The sequence below is a fragment of the Peromyscus californicus genome, unplaced genomic scaffold (genome assembly GCF_007827085.1).
Source record: "Peromyscus californicus insignis strain IS unplaced genomic scaffold, ASM782708v3 Scaffold_10__1_contigs__length_136768540, whole genome shotgun sequence".
Taxonomy (NCBI): domain Eukaryota; kingdom Metazoa; phylum Chordata; class Mammalia; order Rodentia; family Cricetidae; genus Peromyscus; species Peromyscus californicus.
Genome location: NW_026294391.1, coordinates 12,326,641 through 12,354,635, shown reverse-complemented (window position 1 = coordinate 12,354,635; position 27,995 = coordinate 12,326,641). Strand labels below are relative to the sequence as shown.

The following is a 27,995-nucleotide window of genomic DNA, read 5'->3' as shown; positions in this document are numbered from 1 at the left end:
CTGCGCACAAAGCTTGCGGGGGGGTGGGGGGGGGCAAAGGAACATGGCGCAAGCTCTGTCTGAAGAGGAGTTTCAACGAATGCAGGTGCCGCTCGACGTGGGCAAGACCACCCGGCTAGGAGAATGGGGGCGGGGTAGAGAGAGGTCATGCTATAGGCGCTGAGGATTGGATTGCAATGGACCTTGAGTATAAGGGGGTGGTATGGAGAAGGGAAACTGAGGCTCTTAGCGGCGACCCTATTGACTTCGAAGCTTCTATGTGGGTTCTGAAGGTTGGATTCTGTTATTCTTGTAGGGAACACAGAACGTCTTTAAGTAGGCGATACCTTTCTCAGTCCGGGGTGGGGGCGAAACCTTTGGGTCCATGATTAACTGGTGATGATGTTAGAATTTGAAGGATGGAGATCCTGAGAAGGAGAAATTATTTTGTCTGGAGAGAAAGGAAGCGGGCATCTGGCCTTTTGCGTCATGTGTGTATGTGTGGGGAGGGGGGGGGGTGATTTGACAGGGCAAGACCATGAACTGGTGGGAGGTGGAAAGTTTATGGGAGATACCACTAGGCCAGGGGAGTAGGGAAAGTCCATGGATCTATTCCCTAAAGTTGCTGTGCCATTGGTGGTAGTGGATCCTAAGAGGGAGGGGTGTAGTTGCATGGACTGGGGTGATTCCTTTAGATCTGGGGTGAAGAACATTCTGAGTGAGTAATACAGTTAACCCATGTTAGGGGAACAACCAGAGGATATAAAAGAATAATACTTTGGGATTTCAGGAGGGGAACATCACTGGGTTTGGGGGAGTAGTCTGACCTGGTCCTCAGACCTGTTGATTCTTTTCAGGGGCACTCTGAGAGGGAATGATAGCATTGCACAATGAAGGGACACTTCATGGGAGAGCCTTAGTGGGAAAGACTGAAATGGGGAAACCTTAGAGTCCTGTTGGTTGGAGGCAGAACTCTTGAGAGAGTAGAAGTAATTCTAGTTGCTCAGGAGCTAGATGGCTTGCTGAGGGACACTGAAGATGTAAAAGTGAGATCAATGGACCATAAACAGGGAGGACCACTGTAAATTGCAGAACATTCTGAATAAGATTAATTCAACTGGCCCACCGAAGGGTATTTGAGAGAGATTCTGGAAGGACATAGTGTCACCCCTATTGGATCATGACTGAAGGCATCTTATGAAGAGTGGGTAGATACTTGAGCAAGAAAGATTTATTCCATTGGGCCATGTGTGAGGAAAAAACATTGGGCTCTTTTGGAGAGGGACTTCAAGGTGGGTGGAAAGGTATTCCAGTTGGCCTAGGATTCAGAGAGATGATATCTGAGTCCTGGGGAGAACAGGGCAAGAAAAATCCCCTAATAGCCAAGCCAGCCTTCTGATCTGGACCAAACCACTGTGGTGAGAGGGGTGGAGGCTGGTGCTTTGAGAGGGACATAAAAGTAGGCATAGGGCACAGTGCATGGTTCTGAGAAGAATCAGCTTCAGGGCTCTACAAGGCTGGTAGATAAACATATACTGTTTGAAGTGGCCCATGCTGCATTTTCCCTTACTTCTTGACTTAAGGGGACTCTAACATGTTTTGAAAAGCTTAGGAGTTCTGCAGGACCTTGGGGGAACATCCCCTGACTCACGAAAGTTGGGAAGGAGAAAGACCAAATTCTCTTTCCGTGAGAAAAAATGTGCAAGGCCTTCTGCCAAAGGGGCTTCCCAGTGTTCAGGGTGTTAAAAAGGTCATCCAAGATTATTTTATCCTGCATGTATTGAGTCACAGGAACACATATGAACAGGAGCCCGACTATTCCAATACCCTTCAGTATGCTAATACCCTTTAGAGGCCCAGGTGTGGGATGGATTAGTGGAGCAATGGAGTGGGGAGACTGGCTGCGGTTGGAATGGAGCTGGACAAGGTGGAGCAACTAAGGAAACACCTAGGGGGTACCAGTCCAGTCTTTAGAGCTTGGGGGCTTGGCTACCTCAAGTGGGGGGAGGAATGCCTTTCTGATAAGTCTTTTTGTTTCTTGGCTTCTCCCAAAGACTCAGCTCCTGGAACTCCGGACAAATAACTACCAGCTCTCAGATGAACTTCGAAAGAATGGTGTTGGTGAGCCAAGAGAGTCTCATTAGATGGGGTGGTTTGGGGGTATTAGAGGCAAAGGTTTTCCTTTAGAGGCCTGATAAGATGACCCTTCAGTTCCTTGTTACCACCTGAGGCTGAGCTTCCCTGCTTTCCCTGCACCAGAACTTGCCAGTCTTCGGCAGAAGGTCGCCTACCTGGATAAGGAGTTCAGCAAAGCTCAGAAGGTACCGCCCTCCTCCTCCTCCTCCTCCTCCCCATCCACCCACCTCTTGCTTCCCTCTATCCATCTGACTCATTTCTCTCCCAGTGAACACCTACACTGAACCAGACCTAATGTTACATGCTGCTTTCTTACAGTCATTTGAAATTTTTTTCACAGAAGTCTCTTCAGTTTGCTAATTTTAACCTAATCTTGCTTCTTTAATTTGTGTGTGTGTGTGTGTGTGTGTGTGTGTGTGTGTGTGTGTGTGTGTTTCTTTTGAGACAGGATCTTGCTGTGTAGCCCAGACTGGCCTTGAACTCTTGGTCATCCTGCCTCAGCCTCCTGAGTGCTGGGATTATAGGTGTGTGCTGACATGCCTGGCTTTGCTTAATCTATTGATTTGTTTTAATTTATTCTTAATTCATTCTGAGATCAATTGCTTATTCATTTTTATTCACTAAATTTTTTGGGGTGGTGCTACAGATCAAACCTAGGATCTCATGCATGCTAGGCAAGCTCTCCATGTTTGATCTTAGCTAAAAGGCTGAACAGTAACCTTTTTGTTGTTTATGAGATACGGTCTCTTGAAGCCTAGGCTGCCCTTGTGTTTGCTGTGTAGCCGTAGACGGCCTTGAGTTCCTGATCCTCCATTCCTCATTCTCCTGTCTCCAACTCCCAAGTTCTGGGATCCCAGGGCTAGGCCACCACACCTGGCTCTAAGCTGTCTCTACTCCTGTGCTACATCTCCAGCCGTCATTCACTAACTTTGGCTTGAAAGGGGAATCTAGCTGTTTCCCAGGCTGGTCCCAAATTCTTGGCCTCACACTGGCCTCCTTCCTCAACCTCTTAAGTGGCTGGATCTGTAGGCATGTACACCACATGTGGCTTCATTCATTAACCTTTAATTAGTCTATTAGTAAATCTGCCTTGAGGCTGCCTCCTGTCTTCCACTCATATTGCTTCCTTATGCTCCTACCTGTCCTGGTCCTTTTGGTGACATGAGACCAAACCCACCTTTCAGATCCTTTCAAGATAAGGTAGAATAGAGCCTATCATGGCCCCCTAAGATATTCTAGGTCCTTATTTTTATTCTTCTTCATTGCTCTGTCCTCATGTATAATACAATGTTGCACATAGTACATGCTGAATAAATACTTGTTGGATGAGGGGCTGGAGCTTAGCAGGTTAAGAGCACTGGCTACTGTTGCAGAGAACCTGAGTTCCATCCTCAGCACTCAGATGGCATCTCCCAAACAGGCTCAAACTCCAGTTCCAGGAGATGTGTTGCCCCCTTCTGGTTTTTATGAGCACTGCATGCACCCATACACACAAATTAATAATTTAAAAAAAAATGTGGAAGGGGAACTGATTCCATGAAGTTATGCTCTGACCTCCATGTTTAAGCTGTGCCACTCAAGTGTGTGTGTGTGTGTGTGTGTGTGTGTGTGTGTGTGTGTGTGTACACCCACACCCACAGTAATAATAAATAAATAAATAAATAAATAAATAAATAAATAAATAAATAAATAAATAAATTTTAGTAAATTTAAAAATTCCCATTGGGTGAATGATACAGAATTCAGATAATCCAGCAGGAAACTGGAGTTCTCGGTAGGCTGGTGATTTCCAAAGCCTGACAATCTCCTTGGCTGCCGAGCAGAGGGACAGACGTTCCCAATGAGAGGGAAGCACGTTGACGTGTTTGAGCAGATGTAGTGATGAAGCCACAATTTACTAGCTTGGAGATCCGGTGTATAAAGGATTAAATTCTAAGACACTGTTTCCCCCTCTCCCTCAAGTCCTCAAGAGCATAGAAGAAAGGAAGGGGTTTTTTTTTTTTGTTTTTTTTTTTTTGAGTGCTGTGGCACCAAGGCACCAGAATTCCCAGGCATTCTTCATTTCTTCTGCTGTGTCTGTGGGCTTCCAGCTGTTATGAAAGTTCTGTGTTTAAACATGTTTCCATCCCCCAGCACATCACTGCCCTCACTTAACAGCTGCCACATGAGTCTCCATAGCCCACAGAGGGGTCCATTGCTGTTTACTTCAGCTCTCTTCCACCCTTCCTTTTAGGCACTAAGCAAGAGCAAGAAAGCTCAGGTAAGGGGGCCTTTGGTGGGTGACTATGTGTGCAAGACTGTCTTAGTGGGGATATCTCTGTTTGGTGGCATTGTACTGGCCTTTATCTGTGTACACCCGTGTATCTGCAACTTCCTCACCGCTGTTCATCTCTGTCTTTGTTTTCCTGTGTTTGTTTCGCACTCTTGGCCTCTGTATATTTTTTCTTTATCCTCATGAATCTGTCTCTACCTTCCCGTCTCCCCCTCTGTTTCTTCTCTTCAACTTTCCCTTTGTCTCCCGTCCGCCTGGTTCTGTCTCTTTCCTTTCTCCTTTCCGCTTTTCCTTTCTATTTCTGACTTCTTGTTTCTCTTTCTCGCATTCTTCTATCTTCCTTACTCATTGGATTTCTCTCTTTTCTCTTTGCTACATTCTTTTCCTGTTGATACTGCTTTGTTCCTGTCTTCCTGCCTTTTCTTTTTCCTGATCCCCCCTCATTCCCTGTCTTCTCCGTTTTTCTCATCTCCCTATCATTATTATCTTTCCCCTCAACCCCTTGTCTCTATCCCCCTTCCCATTTCTTCTCTCTACTTTTCCACGTCTCTCTTGACCTCTGTCTCTGTCTTCTTACCTGTATGTCTCTCTTCCTATGTATTGCCTCATTCTTTCTACCCTATATGCTTCCTACCCGATGCCATTTTTTCCCTTCTCTCTCCTTCTTTACCTGCCTCCCCATCCTTTCTGCCCCTGTTGGAGTCCTGGCCCATGTCTGCCACTGCAGGAAGTGGAGGTACTGCTGAGTGAAAATGAGATGCTGCAGGCAAAGCTGCACGGCCAGGAGGAGGACTTCCGTTTGCAGAACAGTACACTTATGGCCGAGTTCAGCAAGGTGCTGGTGCCCGGGATAGCTGGGGGGTGGGATGGGAATGGGGCACCTGTGTATGCATGGGCAAGCCCACCTAGGCTGAAAGCGCAGCAGTAGAGGGTGGACAGGGGCTGGCGCTGAGCACTGTCCATGGTGCTGAAACAGGCCATCGTCTGTTGCTGGGGGCAGCAATTTGACAGGTGGGGCCACACACTCATGGAATTAGATCCTTGGAGCCCGGAGTTCATTTGGTTCCTAAGCCACTCCTTTTATTTAATTCAAGTCTCCATTTGTATAATTTGGGGCTGGTGCTATGGAGCCCCAGTATGTTCTGGGACTTTAAAATTCTTATTGCTTAATATGGATGGAAAAGTGTTTGAACTGCTCCCCTTTTCTTTCTCTTTCCTTCGTCTGACATGAGTCTGGGGTTCCACTTCTTCCAGGTAATTCACCCTGGATTGACTAATTCTGTCTCCTCACTGGTTTTAATTTCCTGGCTGTTTCTAACCCTACTGGGCAGCTAGAGAGCCCATGATTTATTCTCCTACTTGTCTTCTGTATCCATGGTTGATCATTTTGTGAGTTTCAGTGTATTTTAAAGAAAAATATGCTGTAGAAAAAATAATGTTATTTCCAAGGCTCCATCTGATGGGACTCTACTGCTTTAAAAAGCAGAAGAAGAGCAATGCAGTCACAATACACGTATACAATAAGAAATTGTCAGAAATAACAAAGAAAAAATAACAAGAAAAAACCACACAGAGCCTTGGGATGTGACTTAAGCGGCAGAGTGCCTGACTCACGTGAATGAACTCCTGGGTTTGATCCCCAGCACTGTATAAACTGTGTGTGGTGGCACATGCCTGTTATCTTAGCACTTGGGCAGTAGAGGCAGGACAGTCAGAAGCCTAAGATCATCCTTGGCCAGACTGGGCTACATTACAAATCAAAGAATAAAGAAAAATACTTAAAAAGTCAAAACCTCAAGACAAAATCCAACAGAAGTCAGTCTTTAAGCAGTTAGAATGCCAGGACAGACAGTTTAGCAGTCCGTCAGTCATTCTGAGTAAGGACTCTGGACCCAGAAGGTCTAGATTAAGATCTTGGCTGTACCTTTTACTAACTATGATATTAAGCAAGTCCCTTGGCCTCCTGTTTCTTGATTGTCAAATGTTTAAAATGGAAATGGTGATGATAGAGGTACCTGCCTCATAGGGCTTTTATGAGAAGGATTCAGTGGGCGAATCTATGTAAGTCTCTTAAAGCCTCCTACATAGATAGTCTGAGCTATGGAAGTGTTCACTAGGGACATTATCTCATTAGTTCATTTTCCCTCTAAACTATGTCTTGACTTGTTTGTGGTGACGAAGATCCAACCCAGGGATCCTGCATGCTAAGCATGTGTTCTACCACTGTGCCACATTCCCATTCCTTTTCATACTTAAGAAAATTATTAACCAGCAGATGGCGGAGAACAAACGAAGGTAACTGAGAAGAAAGTGTTTTATAAGCAGGATCTTGGAATATGACTCAGTGGAAGAGTGCTTGCTTAGTATGAAACATATTTGTATTCATTTTGTGTTTCATCCTCTGCTTCCACAGCCTTTTGATCTCCTTACTTTGAATTTTCTCTATTGGTCCACTCCACTATTCCACAGAAGTTATCCCGACCTCTAGATCTTATCACACTTTAATCAATACCTTCTGGTATGAGCCCCTCTCCCCAGTCCCTGGAGCTTTCTGGTGCTCTCATAACTATTGGTAGTGTTTTTCTGCACCACCCTGGGCTCCTTCATAATCCCCTTCCTCCTCCTCTCGGGCCCTTATGGTACTTACAGAAAGACCTGATGCTAGAGCCTGCCAAGAGAGTTCATCAGCTCAGTTGTTCCTTTGATAAGTAGTCAGAGGGACTGCTGTGGATTCTGTGTTCTGGAAATCAAGTTGTGAGCTGTACAGAATGGTCCTAACTCTTGGGGAACTTGCTGCTATCGTTTGCTTTCAATGGCTGGGATAAAACACTGACCAAAACCAATCTGGAGAGGAAAGAGTTTATTTGGCTTATAGTTCACAATCCATCATTGAAGGAAACCAAGTCAGGAACTGGAGGCAAGAACTGAAGCAGAGGCCATGGAGGGGACACCTCTTATTAGCTGGCTCTCCATGGATCACTCAGCCTGCTTGTCCCCCATCTCAGGGGTAGCACCACTCACAGTGGGCTGGATCCTCCCATATCAATCACTAATCAAAAAAATGTCCAACAGAGCCGGGCGGTGGTGGCGCACGCCTTTAATCCCAGCACTCGGGAGGCAGAGCCAGGCGGATCTCTGTGAGTTCGAGGCCAGCCTGGACTACCAAGTGAGTCCCAGGAAAGGCGCAAAGCTACACAGAGAAACCCTGTCTGGAAAAAAAACAAACAAACAAAAAAATGTCCAACAGACTCACCTGCATACCAAGCTGATGGAGGCATTTTCTCAATTGAGGTTTTCTCTTCCCAGATGACCCTAGATTGTGTGAAGTTGACAAAAACCTGTCCAGAACACTGACATTTTGTAGGTGGGATGAGGTGGGGGAAATAATAATAGTGATCGTTTACTAATGCTGTTTCTTCTATACCTATTCCCATTTGAATTGCTCTACATTATTCATTCAATTCTTACAATACAATTGTGAGATATTTTTAGTATCCCTTTTTAATGGACGAGGAAAATCGAGCCCCAGGGAAGTGAAGTAATTTGTCCCAAGATCACCCAGCTGGGAATTGGTAGAGTAAGAATTCATGTCCAAGCAGTTTAGTTTCAGACTCTGTTTTGTGATTCCATGTAACAAAATCAAATTTAGCCAGGCATGATGGTGGTACATGCCTGTAATCCCAGCATTTAGAAGACTGAGGTAAGATTTTGAGTTCAAGACCAGCCTGGGCTGACCAACCTGGGCTACATGGTGAGATTATATCTTAAAGAACAACAACCAAAAAAAAAAAAAAAACCCAAACAAACAAAACAAAAACAAAAACAACCCACAAAATGAAATTTAAAAAACACCACCAACAAATAAATTTAATTGTGATTGATACTAGGTCAGAAATAAGTGAACAGAGAGTGCTGTGGTCAAATACTAGAAGTTTTTGTGTTGGCTAACCCTACTTTAGAGATGATATCTGAGTAGAGCGGTAAGATACATAGAAGCCAGTCAGGTGAAGAAATGGTTAAAAGAAATGGTGTTATATCCTAGGCAATAAAATAAGAAAATTTTTTGTGGGCCTCAGTAGTCTGATCTGAAAGTGAAGACAGGGTGTTGTCGTGTGAAACTATTGTTTTAACCAGGATGTGAAAGAACAGTGGGGCGTGCTGAATTTTATTTTCATGGCGTACCTCTCCAAAGCTAAAGACTGGAAGTATAAAAACTGTAAGCTGTGTTTACTCTGGAAATGTCTTGCAAGCTGTCTGTGATGCCTGGGTTGAGAGGGAGCTGTCCTTGGACCCAGGAATGTAGGACATTTTTCCACATGTGGTGGGGGTAAGGGACGGGTGTCAGTGGGGCTGTCCATGGTGCTTAACAGCTTCCATAGCAACCTGAGGTCTTTGCATCTGAGAGGTTGGGAGTCGGCAAAGGGAAGGTTGTTCTCAGTATTCTCACCCTTTTTGACTTTGCTACTTAACAGATGTGTAAATTGGAAATTGTTTAATATCTCTGTGTCTCAGTGTCTGTATCCGCAAAGTATAAGAGGAACTGCGTTATAGGGTTCTTGTGGGAATTTAATGAATTCTACACTGAGTGGCCGAGTGCTATTTGTGTTTTGGTGGGTACTGTTCTGATTTGCTATTTCCCTGTCATCTTTCTCCCCCTGCTCAGCTCTGCAGTCAGCTGGAGCAGCTGGAGCTGGAGAACCAACAACTGAAGGAAGGGGCTGCTGGAGCAGGAGCTGTTCAAGCTGGGGCACATGTGGATGGGGAGCTACTGCGGCTGCAGGCAGAGAACACAGCCTTGCAGAAGAACATGGCAGGTGCATGGAGGCCTTCCTGGGATAGAGGGACCTCACGTCTTGAGCAGAGCCACCATGGATATAGTCTTCTTATGGGAAAGAGAAGACATTTCAGAGTGAGACTCGATCTTGCCTGAACTAGTGTGAGAGTTTGCATTTTGGAGGGCATTTTACCTCTCTGAGTCTAAACTTGCTCATCTACACAGTACACCAGAATATTTGTACCAGAAAGGTGGAACAATTTAAGAGGTTGCACTCTGCATTAGTTCAGTGTCTGGTTCTTAGCAGATGTTAGAGAACAGCAGAATGAATGTTGAAAAGGAGATAATGACTAAGCAGAAATAGAATATTGGAAAGATTCTGAGCCCAGATTGTAAATAGGGTCTGAGACGAAGGCAGAAAAACGGCTTGATAGAGTGTGAGAAGGGTCTGACACAGGACCTTTGGTGAGTAGCTGGGGCTTATATGGTGGTGGGTACTGGTTCCACGATCAGGAATGAGGCCAGGTACAGTATGGGTAGGAATTAGGTCATATATGTAAATATGGTATGGAACATGGTAGATAGGATTTTAGAGGTTGGTGAGGCTTAAAAATTGTTTATGACAGGCCCGAAGGAGGCTTCATCTGTGGCAGGGTTATGTGCAGCCTGAGAGGCTGGAGGATAGATAGTTCTCCCTGTGTTTGAGACATAACAAGGGGCTTTAGAGACAATTTTATTCATTATACGTTCTTTTTTTCTTATTTATATTTTTTTTGTTTGTTTGTTTGTTTGTTTTTCGAGACAGGGTTTCTCTGTGTAGCTTTGCGCCTTTCCTGGAACTCACTTGGTAGTCCAGGCTGGCCTCGAACTCACAGAGATCCGCCTGGCTCTGCCTCCCGAGTGCTGGGATTAAAGGCGTGAGCCACCACCGCCCGGCCTTATTTATATTTTTTATGTGTGAGTGCTCTGCATGTATACCTGCCTGCCAGAAGAGGGCACCAGATCTCATTACAGACAGTTGTGAGCCACCATGCGGTTGCTAGGAATTGAACTCAGGACCTCTGGAAGAGCAGCCAGTGCTCTTATCCTCTGAGCCATCTCTCCAGCTCCCCCCCCCCCCCAATCATACATTCTTGTTCTATTCAACAGCACTGCAGGAGCGCTATGGGAAAGAGACTGTGAGACCTTCAGCTGCAAGTGATGGCCAAGGGGATCCCCCAGGAGATGCACTCGCCCCTGCCCTGGCCCCCATGCCATTGGCAGAAGTGGAGCTGAAATGGGAAATGGAGAAAGAAGAAAAGAAACTGCTCTGGGAGCAGCTGCAAGGCTTAGAGGTGAATTTGGGTCTCTTGGGACTGGGATGCTGGGAGACAGCAGATGCCCTACTCCTGCCCGTGGGCCCATGGAGATGTCGGTGACATCACCATCTCATGGGCTAAAGGGAGGCGGGACAGGCAGAAGGAGAGGCCTTCCTCCATCCTTGCTGATAACAACTCCATCCCTTATCTTCCCCCCCCTACCACCCGCAGAGCTCAAAGCAAGCTGAAACCTCCAGACTACAGGAGGAACTTGCTAAGGTGGGGTTTGCCGCTGCCTGGCTTTCTCCTGACAGCAGAGGAGCATTGTGCATCCTCAGAGCTTCAGTTTGATCATGTGTGAAATAGAGGCTCACAAATCTCAGAGTTGCTTTTATTGTGGAATAAGCTAATGTGGTCTCATTCTACCTTGTGCATGGCAGGTCCCATCCCTTCTGTTTCCTCACAGCTTTGCCAATTCATCCATATAAGAATGCCCTTAGAACCTGGAGGCCCAGTGGTGAGACAACCGATCAGGATCCTCCTTTCCAGGCCTCCCCGCCTAGCTGTTCTGTGATGTGGCCATTGGCCACTGCTTTGGGAGCATAAACAATGGCCTTGGGAGTCCAAGGGGGCTAGCTGAAGATGGTGTTGCCGCTGCTGACAGCTGGGCCATCAAATTGCTTAGCCCTTCTGAGACTCAGTAAATCAGATTTATAAAATGAGTAGCTCTCAGTTCTCAAGGATGTCCTGAGAGTTCCACAAGAATATCCTAGGTAAAACTCAACTTGTAGGAAGGACTCACTATGAAGTATCTATAAATGTTGTTATCGTTTATTTTATTTTGTCAATATTCTCATTATTATTTGTCTATACTGCTTCCTCTTTCTCCCTCAGCTCTCTGAGAAACTGAAAAAGAAACAGGAAAGGTATACTTTTCTTTGCCAGGGGTTTGGGGGCCTAGAGAGAGAGGGATGGACTTGTGGAAATAACGTATCTATGCCCGTCTTTCTCTGCCCAGTTTTTGCCGTCTGCAGACGGAGAAGGAGACATTATTTAATGACAGCAGGTAACGATTGGGGTTGTCAGTAGGGGGGAAAACAGAGACCATGCCCGGTCAAATAAGCAGAGACCGCAGGTGCAGTGATGGGAGCCTGGGCCTCTAGCCATGCCTAATGTACTCTATCCTTGTCACCCCTAGAAACAAAATTGAAGAATTACAACAGCGGAAGGAAGCCGATCTCAAAGCCCAGTTGGCTCGCACCCAAAAGCTGCAGCAGGAACTTGAGACTGCCAATCAGGTAATGGGGGCTGGGTCTCAAGATTTCTTGGAGTCTGGGGAGATATGAGGTCTTTAGAGACTGATTAGGATGTCTGAGATTTGGAAATATAGCAACCTGATAGATATGTGTAAGCCCTCCAAGAGCTAGAAAAATGGGAACTCAGAAACCCAAGAGCCCTAGAAGTTGGGTTAGGAGTTTACATGAATCAGAGATCCTGAGGTGGGAGTCTAAGGACTCTGTGTACCACAATTTTGTATGAGTCAGAACTTTCACTGGAGTCTGGGACCAGGAATTAGGGTGAATGTGAGCTGTGGAACTCTCCCAGTAGAAACCAAACCGGGTGATGCTGAGACCTTTAAAAGCCATGATATCAGCTAGGTGTAGGGGCGCACTCCTTTAGTCCCAGCACTTGGTAGGCACAGCCAGGTGAATCTCTGTGAGTTCAAGGCCAGCCAGAGATACATAATGAGTCCCTGTTTCAAAATAAGTATAAGAATAAGAATTTAAAAGCTGTGATATCAGTACATTGAAGACTCCTAGAGCTCAAAGACGGGGGTTGAGTAGATACTGGACTTTCAAATATGGGGTTGGAGCTGGAGGCAGAGTATAGTTGAGATCTTCAGGGTCTGGAAAGCTGTTTTGGTTCTGTGATGTTAAGAAGTGGGTTCAGCTGGGCAGTGATGGTGCACGCCTTTAATCCCAGCACTCTGGAGGCAAAGACAGGTGGATCTCTATGAGTTCGAGGCCAGCCTGGTCTACAGAGTGAGTTCCAGAACTGGCTCCAAAGCAACAGAGAAACTCTATCTTGGAAAAAATTTTTTTTTTTTTTTTTTTTTTTTTTTTTTTTTTTTTTTGGTTTTTCGAGACAGGGTTTCTCTGTGTAGCTTTGCGCCTTTCCTGGAACTCGCTTTGGAGACCAGGCTGGCCTCGAACTCACAGAGATCCGCCTGGCTCTGCCTCCCGAGTGCTGGGATTAAAGGCGTGCGCCACCACCGCCCGGCGGAAAAAATTTTAAAAAGGGCTGGGCGGCAGTAGCGCATGCCTTTAATGCCAGCACTTGGGAGGCAGAGCCAGGTGGATCTCTATGAGTTCGAGGCCAGCTTGATCTACACAGCGAGATCCAGGACAGGCACCAAAACTACACAGAGAAACCTTGTCTCAAAGAAAGAAAGAGAGAGAGAGAGAGAGAGAGAGAGAGAGAGAGAGAGAGAGAGAGAGAGAGAGAGAGAGAGAGAGAGAGAGAGAGAGAGAGAGAGAAAGAAAGAAAGAAAGAAAGAAAGAAAGAAAGAAAGAAAGAAAAAGTGTGTTCATGTGGGGTGGGTGGTCTTGAGGTTCTGAGATCCTTGGTGGCAGTGAAAAGCTAAGACCTCCAAAGGCTAGAACAGACGTTCACATGGGTATGAAGTTCCTGGGGATCAGGGCTGTCTGACTTTAAGGCCTCTAAGTTTCCCCCGAGAGGAAGCAAGTCTGAAGTTTCTTGGAATGGAGGATATGGTAGCTTGTGGGAGCAGGGCCCCTAAAAGATTACAGTCTGAAGGCTGGGATAGATTCTGGATAAAATCCTCAGGAGCTGTTGGTGATCTAGGTCTAAAGATTCCCAGAGACAGGAAGCCAGAGTGGCAATGGAGATGGGTCAGTCTGAGGCTTCTTCAAGAGCTGGAAACTAGGAGATTGTGAGTTTGTGATCTTTATGGTCTGGGACTAGGAGTTTGTGTGAACTAGGAGCCGGCTCCTAAGCTTGGGACATTGGGGTTAAGTATGTCAACAACTCCTGGTGGTTAGGGTCTGGAGATGGGTAGGAGTTACAGTCCCTGGGGGCTGAAAATCCTGGGGCTCCCAAGCTCGAATTTGGGTGACTATGAGCCCCTCAGAAGCTACCTTCAGGAACTTAGGTGCGTCAGAAATGCTCAGAGGCTGGGAGAGAGGGAGTGTTTGAGAGCCCTGTGCATACTAGCTTGGAATCTGGACGAACCTGAGATCTCTGATAGCTAGTTCAAGCCTCACAGGTGCTGAGAACATGCTGTTAGGTGGTCACAGAGGGAGTCTGTATATCTGTGTGCACCCAGGGAAGGATGAGGTCTGGAATGGGGTTACCTGACTTCCCACAGAGCTTGGCAGAGCTAAGAGATCAGCGGCAGGGGGAGCGCCTGGAGCATGCAGCAGCATTGCGGGCCCTACAAGATCAGGTGCGTTGTACTTGGTGGGCTTGGGAGCTGGGCTTGAGGGTGGCAGCAGGCTGAGTTGGTATTTTACAGGCAAGCATGGCCCAAGGGGTCTTGCTTTTCCTAGTCCTGGTCTGTGTGTCTCTGTGTCTGTTTCCTTTCTTTCTTGGCTGCGGGTAGTTCCTGTCCCTCTGTTCTGGACCTGCTCTCACCTGTCGTGGGGGTGGGGCCAGGTGTCCATCCAGAGTGCAGATGCGCAGGAACAAGTGGAAGGGCTTCTGGCTGAGAACAACGCCTTGAGGACTAGCTTGGCTGCTCTGGAGCAGGTACAGGACACCTGGGAGCCCTTGCTGATCGCTCCCTGTTTCCTTTATCTCTCTCTGCTTTTGGTCCACATCTGGCCAGGGTGGTCTGGACCCTTTACTCTTCTGTGGTTTCTGTTTCTGTTCTTCCTTTCTGTTGGCTTCCAGCCTTCTTCTTCATCTCTTCCTGCTTTTCTGACATTCTAGTTTCTCTGTGATAAAGTGCATGAAACGTAATAATCTTAAGTATGCACTCAGTGAATCCAATATCTCTATCTATTCATGTTCCTTTATAACTCTATATAGCCACCTTCTAGAACAAGATACAGACCATTTTTCAGTATGCTAGAAGATCCTTTTACCCTTCTAGTCAGCATATTCTTGGAAGTAACCAGTATTCTGACCTTTAGTAACATAGATTCATGTTGCTTGTTTTTTTCATATAAATGAAATTGATGCTATTCTGTCCTTGCCTGCTTGCTGGTACCTCTGTCTGTGAGCTTTATCAGTATGTGACATGGGTTCTTTTATCACTGCATAGTATTTTATTGCATGAATATTCCACTAACCTCCCTGCTTTTCTATTTTAAATTTTCTGTCTTTCTACCTCTCATCATACTCCTCTCTCTATCTCCCTGGAACTGGGAGACCCAGGGGTTCCTGGGCATTAGGGTTCCCTGCATCCCATTTCCCACCATTACTACTTTCTCCAGATCCAGACATCAAAGACACAAGAACTGAATACGCTTCGGGAACAGACCACTGAATTGGCAGCTGAGTTACAGCATCGGCAGGCTGAATATGAAGATCTTATGGGACAGAAAGATGACCTCAACTCCCAGCTCCAGGTGATGCTTCTGACCTGACTTGTAGTTTCTTAGTCCTGGTGCACTGAATTGTCCTTGAGGCATGGTGAGAAGACTTTGGAGCCAGGGAGACCTGGATTCCTGGCTGGCTCCTTAACATCCTGGTGTCTATATGTTCTGAAACGGGGAATTTTACTTCTGCAAAACTGAGCTTCCTCAGTTAAAGTTTCTGTTCTGGTATCATAATGTACAGATTGAATGTCTTCATATGTGATGTTTGTGTTTGCTTCAGATTTTGTCCCATTTGGGAATATTTGCATCTAATTACTGAGATATTTGGGGGATGAAACCTAAATCTAAACATACCTTATACATACAGCCTAAAGGTAATTTTATAAAATACTTTTAGTGCTCCTGATTTTTGTTTTGAGACAAGGTAGAGCTCCCTATGTAGCCCTGGCTGTCCTAGTACTTGCTATTTAGACCAGGCTGGCCTTGAACTCACAGAATTCCACTTGTCTCTGCCACACAGCTGCTGAGATTAAAGGCGTGTGCCACCTCACTTAGCACTTACACATTTTGAGAGTGACCTATCGTTGGTGACCAGGTGTGGAATTCCTATATGTGGCATTATGTGCATACTTGAAAATTTTCAGATTTTAAGCCAGGTATACTGGTGTGTGCTTATAATCCTAGCACTCAGGTAGCTGAGGCAGGAGGATTGCCAAAAGCTACAGAGTGAATACTAGGCCATCCAAGGCTATATAGTAAGACTTTGTCTGAAAGAAACATAAAAAGTTTCAGATTTGGGGTTTTAGGATGAAGGATGCTTAGCCTGGAGAAACTAGAATAATACTGGAGTAAATAAGAAAGAAATTTGGGGGCTGGGTGGTGGTGGCACTCGCCTTTAATTCTAGCACTTAAGAGGCAGAGTCAAGCAGATCTCTTTGAATTTGAAGCCAGCCTGGTCTACATAGTGAGTTCCAGGCTAGGCAGGTATATATAGTGAAACCCTGTCTCAAGAAAAAAAAGTGTAGGGCTGGTGATAGAGCTTAGTTAACACGTGCATGCACAAAGCCCTGGGTTCAATCCACAGCACCGCATAAACCAGGCTCTGTGATGTACACCTATGATCTCAGCACTTAGGAGGTAGCGATAGAAGGATCAGAAGTTTAAGGTCATCCTAACTACATAGCAAGATCAAGGCCAGCCTGGGCTTCATGAGCAGACCTTGTATCAAAGCAGGGTGCTGGGGAGATGGTTGAGTGGGTAAGAGTGCTTGCTTTCTAAGCATGAGGATGTGAGTTCAGATCCCAGCGCCATGTCAAAAGTGTGTCCATAACTCCAATGCTGGGAGGGCGGGGAGGTGATGACAGGAGACTTGCCAAAAACTGTGAGCAACAGATTCAGTGAGAGACCTTGGCTCAAAGAAATGAGGTCAAAAGTGAGAGGAAGACACTCAGTCTCCTCCTCTGGTCTCTGCATATATGCATGTTAGGCACACAAAGGGTTCATACACACACACACATGCCCGCATACAAGTTTAGTTTTCTCTTATGTAAAATGATTAAGTAGGGAGTGTGGCATGGTGGCACTCAGTAGTCTGAGGCAGGAGGATTGCTATGAGTTTAAGGCCAGCCTAGGCTACAGAGTGAGACCTTGTCTCAAAAAGAAAAACAACAAAATAATAAGTAGGTTGTTCAGGGATGAATGATGGTAATGATGGTTTTTTTTTCTTTTTTGTTTAATTTGTTTGAGACAGTTATTTGTTATGTATTCCTGGCTGGCCTGGTACTCATTGTGTAGCCAAGGCTAGCCTCAAACTCATGGCAGTCATCCTGTCTCAGCCTCCTAAGAACTACTATTTCAGTCATGAGCCACCACACCTGTCTTGATTTATGAGTAGCCAATCACCAGTGACCTAGGTTCCTTCTTCTTTGCTATTTTACAGCCTTTGACACAGACTTCTAGCCTTTGCTTCCAGAATAGCTGTTGAAACTGGTTCACCTTCATGTTTACATTGTAGATGAAAGGAAAGAGGAAAGGAGCAGTGAATAGTAAAGAGTACCTTCCTTTCTTTTAAGAATACACTCTGCTGAGTACGGTGGTTCATGCCTATAATCCTAGCACTCAGAAAGCTCACACAGGGCTGGAGAGATGGCTCAGCAGTTAAGAACACTGGCTGCTCTTCCAGGGTTCAATTCTCAGTGCCCACATGACAGCTCACAACTGTCATAACTCAAGTTCCAGGGGAACTGATGCCTCCTTCTGGCCTCCCTGGGCACCAGGCACATGTGTGGTGCACAGACATACATGCAGGTAAAACATCAATACACATAAAACAGAATAAATCTAAAATAAATAAAAAATTAAAAAATAAAAAGAAAGCTAAGACAGGAGGATTGTGAATTTGAGGCCAGCCTGGGCAACACAGCAAGACAGTGTCTCAAAAAAAAAAGAAATCATAACAAGTGACACGCACCTTTATTCCAAGCTCTTGGGAGGCAGAGGCAGAGGCAGATGGATCTCTATGAGCTCGAGACCAGCCAGGGATACATAGTGGGATCCTGTCTCAAAAACAAACAAACAAAAAATCATAATAATAAATTGAGAGAGAGAAAGAAAGGAAGGAAGGAAGATAAGCGTTCTCGTTCTTGGCCATCTTGGAGGCTGCTCTTGGGCGGGGCCTCTCCTGCACCTAAGGCAGATGATGGTGGCTGCAAAGAAGATGGCAGTCTCTGGAGTCCATCAACTGCAGGTTCCACTCTGTCATGAAAAGTGGAAAGTGCATGCTGCAACACCAGCAGCCTCTGAAGATGATCAAACAGGGAAAGATGAACTGCCCAGCTTGGAGGCACTCGGAGATAGGATACCATTATTCCATGTGGGCTAAAACTGTTGTCCATCACCACTGTGGCAATAATATTGAGCTGGGTGCAGCATATGGAAAATATTACGGAGTATGTGCACTGGCTTCATTGACCCAGGTGATTCTGGTATTAGAGGCATGCCAGAACAGACTGGTAAAAAGTAAAGCAGGAAAGTTTTTTCTTTAAAAAAACTTACCAGAGCTTGTTCCAGGCGTGGTGTTCGATGCCTGTAACTTTAGCATTTGGTAGGTAGAGGCAGGATTAGGAGTTTAGGGTCATTGGCTACATAGGAAGTTTGAGATGAGGTCCTATCTCAAGAAAAGACTTTTGACATAAGCCCTTGTCTGAAAAAGAAAAAAAGGAGTGTAGCCTGGCATGACTGAATGCACCTTTAATCCCAGCACTCGAGAGGCAGAGGCAGAAGCAGATAATTCCAGGCCAGCCTCATCTACATAGAGAGTTCCAGGCAGGCCAGGAATACACAGTGAGACCCTGTCTCCAAAAAAGAGAAAAGAACACAAAGAAACAAGAAACAAATCATGTGGCCCTACCTGGCTGTGAAGGAGGAGAGAGAAATGCTTTAGACTGTCATGTTCCCAACGTGAATTCTGTTGCTAAGGGAGTGCGGGCCAATAGTACTGGGGAGCAAGCTGCAGGGCCTGTCATTTTCCCTTTATGATTGCGATTATAACGCCCACTTTACTAGGGAAAGGTCTACTAGAAGTGTTCTAGATGACCAGGGACTGCCCTCCAACTCTTCCCCTTCTTTTCTGAATTAGGAGTCACTAAGGGCCAATAGGCGGCTGCTGGAACAGCTTCAAGAAATGGGTCAGGAGAAGGAGCAGTTGACCCAGGACCTCCAGGAAGCTCGGAAGGTGGGGCTCCACGGGAAGAAGGAAAGAGCTGGCTCGGTCCAGGAGGGTAGGAAGTGATAAGGCCAAATCTTGGGAATGGAAAGAGAAAGAAAACGACCTTTTCCTAAAGGATGGGTGAATGACTCAGCCAGTGTGGAGGGCCAGGGAAGAGTCCTGGCTAGTTCCTTGGGCATGGACCAGAATGGTGGTCATGTTGTGGGGTTGAGAGATGAAGTTCATTGCCATTCTCTTGGCCCACCCTCCTGGTCCCCAGACTGCTGAGAAACGGAAGGCCATGCTGGATGAGCTAGCAATGGAGACAATGCAGGAGAAGTCCCAGCACAAAGAAGAGTTGGGAGCTGTCCGATTACGGCATGAGAAGGAGATGCTGGGGGTGCGAGCTCGTTATGAGCGTGAGCTTCGAGAGCTGCATGAGGACAAGAAACGGCAGGAGGAGGAGCTCCGGGGGCAGATTCGGGAGGAGAAGGTGGGTGGGGCAACGATGCCCCCTTTCTCCTCTGAGAGCTGAAGACCATGGTGTTGCTAGTGGGCAGGTTCGTGATAGGAAGGGTGCCCAGTCCTCTGCTGCCCAACTCCTGACTGTCTTCCCCTTCCAGGCTCGAACAAGAGATTTGGAGACTCTTCAGCACACTGTAGAAGAACTTCAGGCTCAGGTACACTCCATGGATGGAGCCAAGGGCTGGTTTGAACGGCGCTTGAAGGAGGCTGAGGTGAGTTAGTGGTACCTAGTAAAGGTGCAAAGCTGGTTAGGGCCACCCATGCTCTGCCTTTGTGCAGATTTGAACAGGCATGTCTTCTTCCCGGATTGTTCCTCTGCCAAAAAGTTATAAAATATTATCTTTCCATGTTTGGCAATACACTCATTTTTACTTTAACAAGAACATCTATTGCCTTTTTCTGGACAAGTCATGACAGTAATAAGGGGCAGTGTCCTGTAGCGGAGAAGAGGACACACTGGAGCCAGGTGTGGCCCTAAGTTTGCGTGCTGGCTGGCCCGCTCCCTAGCTGTGTGACCTTATGCAAAGCATTTCATCTCTCTATGGCCCGTTTCACCTTTGGCAGAGAGCAGCATGAGGCCTCAGGTTCAATTCCCGGCAGCAAAAATATTAATGATGAGAAAAATGCCTTACTGTAGAGATATTTTAGGAAGATTCTAGAAAATTACTTAATATATGTACAACCATTTGAACATTCCTGGCATGCAGTGTCATTTTGTTAAATAAGGAAATATAAATGTCTATCACTCGATCTACTGTGTGAATGGCGTAGGCTCCCACTTCATACTTCTGCCATAGGGCATGTGCTGTTTCCTACAATATGCTTTCTGCCTGGCATGGCAGTGAGTTACCTATAAATCCTAGCACTCAATAGGCTGAAGCAGGATTGAGAGTCCAAAGCCAGTGCAGTCTATATACTGAGACCTTGTCTCAAAGTAAAAAGGTATTTTTGTCATGCCCCAAGAACTCTGCTGAAATTCACATGCCCTTGACTGGACACACCATCTTTTGGGGGCCATGAGCAGACCTGGGACTCTTTTTACAGGAATCCTTGCAGCAGCAGCAACAGGAACAGGAAGAAGCTCTCAAGCAGTGCCGGGAGGAGCATGCTGCTGAGCTGAAGGTGACTGTCACATGATGATGTTCCTGTGTCGGGGTACCAGGTGGCACTGCAGGAGAGCAGGGACTTCTCAGGCAACGGTCTGAGCTGCTGTTTGCTTTGCAGGGCAAAGAGGAAGAGCTACGGGACGTGCGGGATCAGCTCCAGCAGGCCCAGGAGGAACGAGATGGTCATGTGAAGACCATCAGCAGCCTGAAGCAGGTCTGTGGTATCTCTGTGGTCCCAGACATAGCCGTGGCCTAAGCTTGCAGAATGGGGGGAGGAGGGGGTCCGCCTGCCAGCTGTGCCTTCTCTAACCACAGGAGGTAAAGGACACAGTGGATGGGCAACGGATCCTGGAAAAGAAGGGCAGTGCTGCGGTAAGCTAGTGAGGCCTGTGATCCCCCCCCCTCCTTTACGGAGCCCCTGGGCCGCGGCTCTTACCCCTCCACACACACACCTTTAGCTCAAAGACCTTAAGAGGCAGCTGCACCTGGAGCGGAAACGGGCTGACAAGCTGCAGGAGCGGCTGCAGGACATCCTCACCAACAGCAAGAGCCGCTCAGGTGAGAGAGAGGCAGGATGGGTGGAAGTCAGCCTTTGGGCTGCTTGCTGGACCTCCCTCAGCCTTTGCTCCAGCCCGTCGTGCTGCCTGAGTGCTCTCTCTTTTCTCTCTCTGCACTGTCTCCTTGCTTTCTGTTTGTGTCTTCTCACTGCCTTCTCTGTTCCTCTCTCTGCTTATGTTCTTTCTGTTTGCCCTGTATCCACCGTGATTTCTCTGCTTTCTCTACTGTTTCTATTCTTGTACTTTAGAAATCCTCATATAAGTTTAGGATCCGTGACACAAGCCCCACCCCCCAAGTCATTCCCCTCCAGGAACTCACAGTGAGTCACGGGAGACTGAATTCCATAGGCAACAGCACTACACTATCTCCTCCTCCTCCTCCTCCTCCTCCTCCTCCTCCTCCTCCTCCTCCTTTTCTTCTTCTTTTTTTTTTGAGACAGGACTTCTCTGTGTAACAGTCCTGGCTGGCCTCGAACTCACAGAGATCTGCCTGGCTCTGCCTTCTGAGTGCTGGGATTAAAGGCGTGCACCACCACTGCCCAGCTCTAATGCATCTCTTAAAACACAGACAGGCTTAGGGAAAAATTGCTGTCAACCAAGGTGCTGGGGGAACCCCACACAGCATTGCACCCTTTTGGAGACTCCTTTGGAGTATGGTACTAACCCTTTCCCGAGACCCAAAGCAGCTCTAAGGGCAGGGTCTCAAACTCATCAAGGAATCCACTTGCAGGCATGTACCACCATGCTCAGCAAGGGTTCAAGTGACATGGCGAGACATACAGCTCTCACCAAACCAACTTCTCACTCAGACACTCAGCCTCCTGAAGTAACCTCTCATTATAATAGAGGTGTTTTGTTAATAGATTACGAAGTAGATTAGGGAGTAGATTAGAATTTTATACTGTACATCTTTCTTATCCACTAGATGGGACGAAGGTCTAGGTGAATGGCTACAAGTCTGTCCCCATCTTCGTTCTGACCTTGATCTGAACGTGTCTTTCTCTGTGGTCTGTCAGTCTCCATCATGTGCTGGCTTCCTGTCCCCGGGCTTCCCCTGCATGTGTGCTGCCACCCACTGTCCACTCTCAGCCTTCCTTTTTCTGCATCTAAGTTTGAGTGCCTGCGCCACTGGAGTCTGTGTCTGCTCTTTGCCCTTTCGCCCAGCCTCATCCACTTCCCTTTCTGTCACTGGATGTGTTTACCAACAGGGATGGCTCCTTGTTTTGTCCTGCTCCAGTCCTGGAGTTTGCTTGCCTGAATATGGCTCTCTTTCTCTTTCCATCTCTGGCAAATCTGTGCCTCTTCCTGCTAGTTCTTCCTGAGATTCCAAGGGATCCGGACTCAGGTTTCTTTTTCCTCCACTCCCCAGGCATTGAGGAGCTGGTTCTCTCTGAGATGAACTCACCAAGCCGGACTCAGACAGGGGACAGTAGTAGCATCTCTTCCTTCAGCTACCGGGAGATCTTGAAGGAGAAGGAGAGCTCAGCCATCCCAGCCAGGGTAAGGGGCAAGTTTCACCTACTAAGACTGGAGTATCCCCATTTTCCCCACTTGAAGTTATCTACTCTGACCTTCAGACAAGCATTTCTTCTCTGACTTTCTATGTCTCTCTCTCTCTCTCTCTCTCTCTCTCTCTCTCTCTCTCTCTCTCTCTCTGTAAGTGTGTGTCTGTCTCTGGTCTCTCTCAGGCTAAGGACTGAACCTGGGGCCTCACACATACACATACATGCAGAACACATGTCAACATTTGCTGTTCTACTAAGATGCAGCCCCAGCCCCTGACACAAACATTTTGCCAACTTCTCCCCAAATTCATCAACTTAATTTAAGGCTGCTATATGGGAGACAGGCCAATCATTCTCTCTGCCCTTCTTCCTTCATCATCTATAGGTGAATCCCACCTTCCTAGTGCTTAAAGTACAAGCATTGTGGGAAGTACACCACTTATGTAGGAAGTCCCATTTTCCAACTTCTTTATTATTATTTTTTTGGAGACAATGTCTTGCTCTGTAGCCCTGGTTGACCTGGAACTTGCTATGTAGACCATGTAGACCTCAACCTTATAGAAGAGATCTGCTTGGCCTGCCTCCTGGGTGATGGGATTAAAGGTGTGTGCCACCATGTCTGGCTATTTATTGCTTTTTTAAAAATAGGTTTTTGAGACAGAGTCTCTCTACATAGCCCTGGTTGTCCTGGAACTCACTAGGTACACCAAACTGGCCTCAAACTCACAGAGATCTGCCTGATTTGCCTCCCAAGTGTTGCGATTAAAGACATGTGCCACCAAGACTAGCCTTAAATAGTTTTTTTTTTACTTTTATTTTATTATTTTATGTGTGGGGGTGTTCTATCAGCATGTATTGTATGTTGGGACACTACCTGCATGCAGTACTCTTAGAGGGCAGAAGAGTGTCAGAGCCCCTGGAACTGGAGGTACAACAGACAGTTGTGAGCTGTCATGTGGGTGCTGGAAATTGAACCCGGGTCCTCTGGTAGAGCAGCCCATGCTCTTAACTCTTGGGCCATCTCTCCATCCTTATTTATTGTTTTTTTTCTTTTTTTGAGATTGGATTCTTGTTATGTATCCCAGGCTGGCTTTGAATTCATAATCCTCCTGCATCAGCCTCCCAAGTCCTAGGATTGTAAGCATGAGCCACTATGGCTAATTCCCTTTAGCAACTTATACTTCTCAATCATTGTTATTGCCATCCATCACACCATGTTTCCTGACAAACACTTTATTTGGAAATTTAAATCATTATACAGATAATATGTATACATTGTGAAACATTTTTTGATGGGAATTTTTGTCTTTTGGGTTATAAATTTAGCTTTAATAGCTAAGCAATCTCTCCATCCCTGGTAGGACTTTTGAAAAAATATTTTTTTTTAAATTTTTTGTTGTTGTTGTTATTTTTTGTTTTTTGAGACAGGGTTTCTCTGTGTAGCTTTGCGCCTTTCCTGAAACTCACTCTGTAGCCCAGGCTGGCCTGGAACTCACAGAGATCCTCCTGCTTCTGCCTCCCAAGTGCGGGAATTAAAGGCGTGCGCCACCACTGCCTGACTGAAAAAATATTTTTAATTAAAAAATTTTTACACTAGGGAGGCAAAGGCAGGCGGATCTCTGTGAGTTCAAGGCCAGCCTGGTGTACAGAGCTAGTTCCAGGACAGCCAAGGATACACAGAGAAACCCTATCTCAAAAAAACAAAAAGTGAACAAAAATTGTTTATATTTGCTTATATGTGTGGTTTTGTGCATGTATATGTGCTCACCGTGTGTGCCTGGTGCCAGAGGTCAAAAGGAGCATCATACATATTCCTAGAGCTGGTTATATATGTATATGGTTGTGAGCCACTATATGGGTTCTGGGAACTAATTCCTGATACTCTGCCTGAGCAGCAAGTGCCCTTAATAACTGAACCATCTCTCCAGCCCTTTGTTGGACTTTTTTTTTTTCAACACAGAGTTTCTCTCTGTATCCCTGGCTGTCCTGGAACTCACTCTGTAGACCAGGCTGGCCTTGAACTCAGAAAGATCTGCCTGCCTCCACCTCCTGAGTGCTGGGATTAAAGGCGTGCGCCACCACTGCCTGGCCCTCTAGTGGATTTTTAAAGTGTCTTTTTTTTTTTTTTTTTTTTTTTGGTAAAAGCTAGCCTTCAGTTTCAGAGTACTAGTTTTTATTGTTGCTACTTGTTTGTTTTATGTCGCTGTGTCTGTCCTGATCCTGTTTTCCTGACATCAGCTGGTGGAAGAAACCAAACCATTTGACCTGCAGGAAACATCCCACCTTTAGAGTTTTCTGCTTGCTTCTTAATGGTCCTATTTGGCTGGTTGTACTCTTGCCTCCATTTCCTGTCATCTGGGAATGAGATGTCATTTGCTGCTGGATTTCCTTTAGTCCTCTCAAGTGACGCTCTTGTGGTGGTGCTAACACTGTCTGCCTCCCTCTAGGCCAAGGGAAATGTAAAGTTTCTGAGAGTGCCAAGTCTGGCCTTGGTTAGCTCCAGCCTCAGCCTGTGCTCACCCATGTGCTTCCGGCCCCTAACTCAGGTGGATGGGTGGTGCTGAGAATCGCCGCATCTTCCCTTTGCTCTTCTTTCTTCTTCTTGTAGTCTTTATCCAGCAGTCCTCAGGCCCAGCCCCCGCGGCCAGCAGAGCTGTCAGATGAGGAAGTGGCTGAGCTGTTTCAGAGGCTGGCCGAGACACAGCAGGAGAAGTGGATGTTGGAGGAGAAGGTGCTGTCCGTCTGCCTGCTAGTCCCCCGCACGAAGTGCCCTGGGATGGGGGGGGGGGGTGGGAAGACTGTCTGGCTGGGTCCTCCTCATGGGAGAAAATGTGAAGTTCAGGGGCCTGAGATGGAGTGGACCGTCTTGCAGGTAAAACACCTGGAGGTGAGCAGCGCCTCTATGGCAGAGGACCTCTGCCGGAAAAGCGCCATCATTGAGACCTATGTCATGGACAGCCGGATTGGTCAGTGCTCCTTCCCCAGCCTCACCTCCAGTGCAGCCTTCACCTGTCCCCCCTTTTCCATTGTCCTATGCTGCTACTTCTTTCTTCCTGAAACTCAGAGAAGCTACTGACAAGATCATGACCCATGGAGGGGAAAGCGGGGAAGCTTTGCTTACTCTCTGGCCTCCCCTTTGTACTGCTCAGTTCTAACCCCTCCATTCGCTAGTGTTTGCCCTGGACTTCTCGTCTCTTTTCTTCTCTACCCCTCTTCCTCCCCTGCTTTCTATTTCTTTATGTGGCTTTTTTTCTGTCCCCCTACTTCATCTTCTCTTAGTAGCACTATTGTTCTAGTTCCATTTTTATTGGTTTGCTGGGTCTTTGAAACTGGATTTTGCCCTGTCGCCTTGGCTAGCCTGGAACTTGATTTGTAACATAGGCTGGCCTCAAACTCTCAGCAATCCTGCCTGAGCTTTCCGGGTGCTGGGATTACAGGTGTGCATGCCTGCACCTAGCCATACATTTTCCTTCGTTGTAGCTTCATCCCTGTTCTCTTCTCTGACCTCCATGGCTAGCCTTTCCTCTCCTGTCTGTCTGCTACCTTCTCTCCCCTCTATTTTATCCCTTGCTTTCAACTCTTCCCCCACTTCCTGATTTTTCCGAGTTAGTACTATCCATTGACATGCTTTGAGGGTTTACTATGTGCTCTGTGTGTCACATGCAGGCGTGTGTGTACATGTTCCCAACACCATGAGTTAGGAATTATCCCCGTTTTTCAGAGTCGCATAACTCACGACAGCAGGCTTTCACATGTCAAAGCCTCTGCCCCCAACGTCACACTGCTTTTCTCCCTCCCTGCCTGCCTGCTTTGTTGGCCTCCTTTCCCCCCACCCCCCCCACCCCCCCTCCCCGCTGGCTCTGCCTACTCTCCCCTGTTCCCTACCCCCGGCTCTGCCGAGGGGGTGGTGCTCAGCCTGGACCCTTGCAGATGTGTCTGTGGCAGCAGGCCACACAGACCGAAGTGGGCTGGGCAGTGTCCTGAGAGACCTAGTGAAGCCAGGCGATGAGAACCTTCGGGAAATGAACAAGAAGCTGCAGAACATGTTGGAGGAGCAACTCACCAAGAATATGCACTTGCACAAGGCGAGTGTGGACTACCAGCCTGCCCACCTGTCCCTCCAACCACCTGCCTCCCTACCCACCTAGTCCCTGACTGTGTCCTTCCAGCTGGCCCTTGTCCTCCCAACTACCACCTTCCAGTCATCTACCACCCTTTTGTGATTCCCTCTTGTGCCCTCCAATCAACTTACCAGTTTAGCCTACCACTTGTCCGTCTGTCCTTCTACCCACTCATCCATTCCTATATGTACTCACCATTTACTGTCTACCTACCTTATTGCCTCGCTGTTAAACCATCATCTCCAAGTCTTCCATCTGTTTCTTAATGCATCATTCTTTTTTGTTGTTGTTTTGTTTTGTTTTTCGAGACAGGGCTTCTCTGTGTAACAGCCTGGCTGTCCTGGAACTCGCTCTGTAGACCAGGCTGGCCTCGAACTCACAGAGATCTGCCTGCCTCTGCCTCCCAAGCGCTGGGATTAAAGGCGTGTGCCTGATGATGCATTATCTTTTATTATTCTTTTATCTACTCATCAGTCACCCTTTTACCCACCTACTTGTCACTTGCCTGCCTACCTACCTCTTTTTGTCCTCTACAAAGTTCATTTGTGAACCTATTTGTCTGCCATAGATCTCTGATGGGTCCACCCACACATCAATTCCCCCACCCCGACCCAAATACTCCTTCATCACTAAGGGAGTCATATGCAGGTCCTGCCTTGGGGAAGCCAGCTCACATTTGTTGGAAGAGAAGGTGGTGGATCTTCCCATCCAAGGCCAGATAGCACTGGGCACTGGTTAACCCATCAGTCCATCTTACTACAGATAACACCTCATATTTGCTAACAGAGCTGCCCCTTCCCTCCCCTTCTCTGGTTCCTGATGGCTCATTTGTTTTTTAGGACATGGAAGTTCTATCCCAGGAAATTGTACGGCTCAGCAAGGAATGTGTGGGGTCCCCTGACCCAGACCTAGAACCTGGAGAAGCCAACTAAAGACCCGCAGACTGCACCTACTTCCACCCCCTCCGGAATGCCACTCACTCCCCTGGGCTGTGGTGGGAAAATAAGGAGGCTGGCACCAAATCTAATTGTTTGGGAGACGGACATTAAAGGGGCTGGAGGCCTGTCTATGGCTGGTGTCGATGACCCCAGTCATATGGCAGAGGCCCTGGGGGAGGAAGGATCCTGAGGGAAGGACAGGGATTTTGTTCTTCTTGACCCTAGCTCCTAGGGACATCTGCCTTCAACTCTGCATGAGCTCTCCCTCCCAGAGACCAACTCTTCATTTTATTTTATTTTTTAATTTATGTCTGGAAGCCTGGCTACTCTGCATTTGGGACTGGGGATTTTGGGTGGGGGTGCAGTCCATGCTCAATGTTCTAGCAATGTGTGTATGTGTGTGAGCGTGTGTGTGTGTAAAGGCTATGCAGCCAAAATACCATCTGGCCAGACGGGCCCACCCACTGACTGTCTGGTCTCATTCTTCTCAATCAAGAGGGATGTGCTGGGAGTGGG

General features: G+C 46.9%; 1 protein-coding gene across 14 annotated transcripts; it reads left to right on the top strand.

Moving 5' to 3' along the window:
* The first annotated feature begins 17 nt into the window (after positions 1-17).
* Positions 18-27,944, top strand: Gripap1 (GRIP1 associated protein 1). 14 transcript variants are annotated; one of them, XM_052748004.1, is made up of 26 exons: positions 18-85; positions 2,034-2,100; positions 2,239-2,300; positions 4,349-4,375; positions 5,115-5,222; positions 9,051-9,201; positions 10,311-10,495; positions 10,691-10,738; positions 11,354-11,385; positions 11,478-11,525; positions 11,658-11,757; positions 13,848-13,925; positions 14,135-14,227; positions 14,917-15,051; positions 18,659-18,754; positions 19,008-19,220; positions 19,351-19,464; positions 20,297-20,374; positions 20,477-20,572; positions 20,674-20,730; positions 20,817-20,916; positions 22,285-22,415; positions 25,029-25,151; positions 25,293-25,386; positions 26,351-26,505; positions 27,381-27,944. In XM_052748004.1, the coding sequence occupies exons 1-26, from the start codon at positions 44-46 to the stop codon at positions 27,471-27,473; spliced, it is 2,526 nt and encodes an 841-aa protein (XP_052603964.1). In that variant the 5' UTR covers positions 18-43; the 3' UTR covers positions 27,474-27,944. The 14 variants fall into 14 exon arrangements, with proteins under 14 accessions (XP_052603964.1, XP_052603747.1, XP_052604298.1 ...); XM_052747787.1 differs by having other exon boundaries at positions 13,806-13,925; XM_052747712.1 differs by having other exon boundaries at positions 22-85; positions 2,191-2,300; positions 13,806-13,925.
* Positions 27,945-27,995: the final 51 nt, after the last annotated feature.

What these genes read in the sequence shown, in the direction of transcription:
- Gripap1 (XM_052747422.1), top strand. Translation starts at nt 177, where the DNA reads ATGGACCTTGAGTATAAGGGGGTGGTATGGAGAAGGGAAACTGAGGCT. An exon ending in CCATCAGCAGCCTGAAGCAG is followed by an intron (nt 20,573 to 20,673) that starts GTCTGTGGTATC and finishes CTCTAACCACAG; the next exon opens with GAGGTAAAGGACACAGTGGA. An exon ending in GCTCAGCCATCCCAGCCAGG is followed by an intron (nt 22,416 to 25,028) that starts GTAAGGGGCAAG and finishes TTCTTCTTGTAG; the next exon opens with TCTTTATCCAGCAGTCCTCA.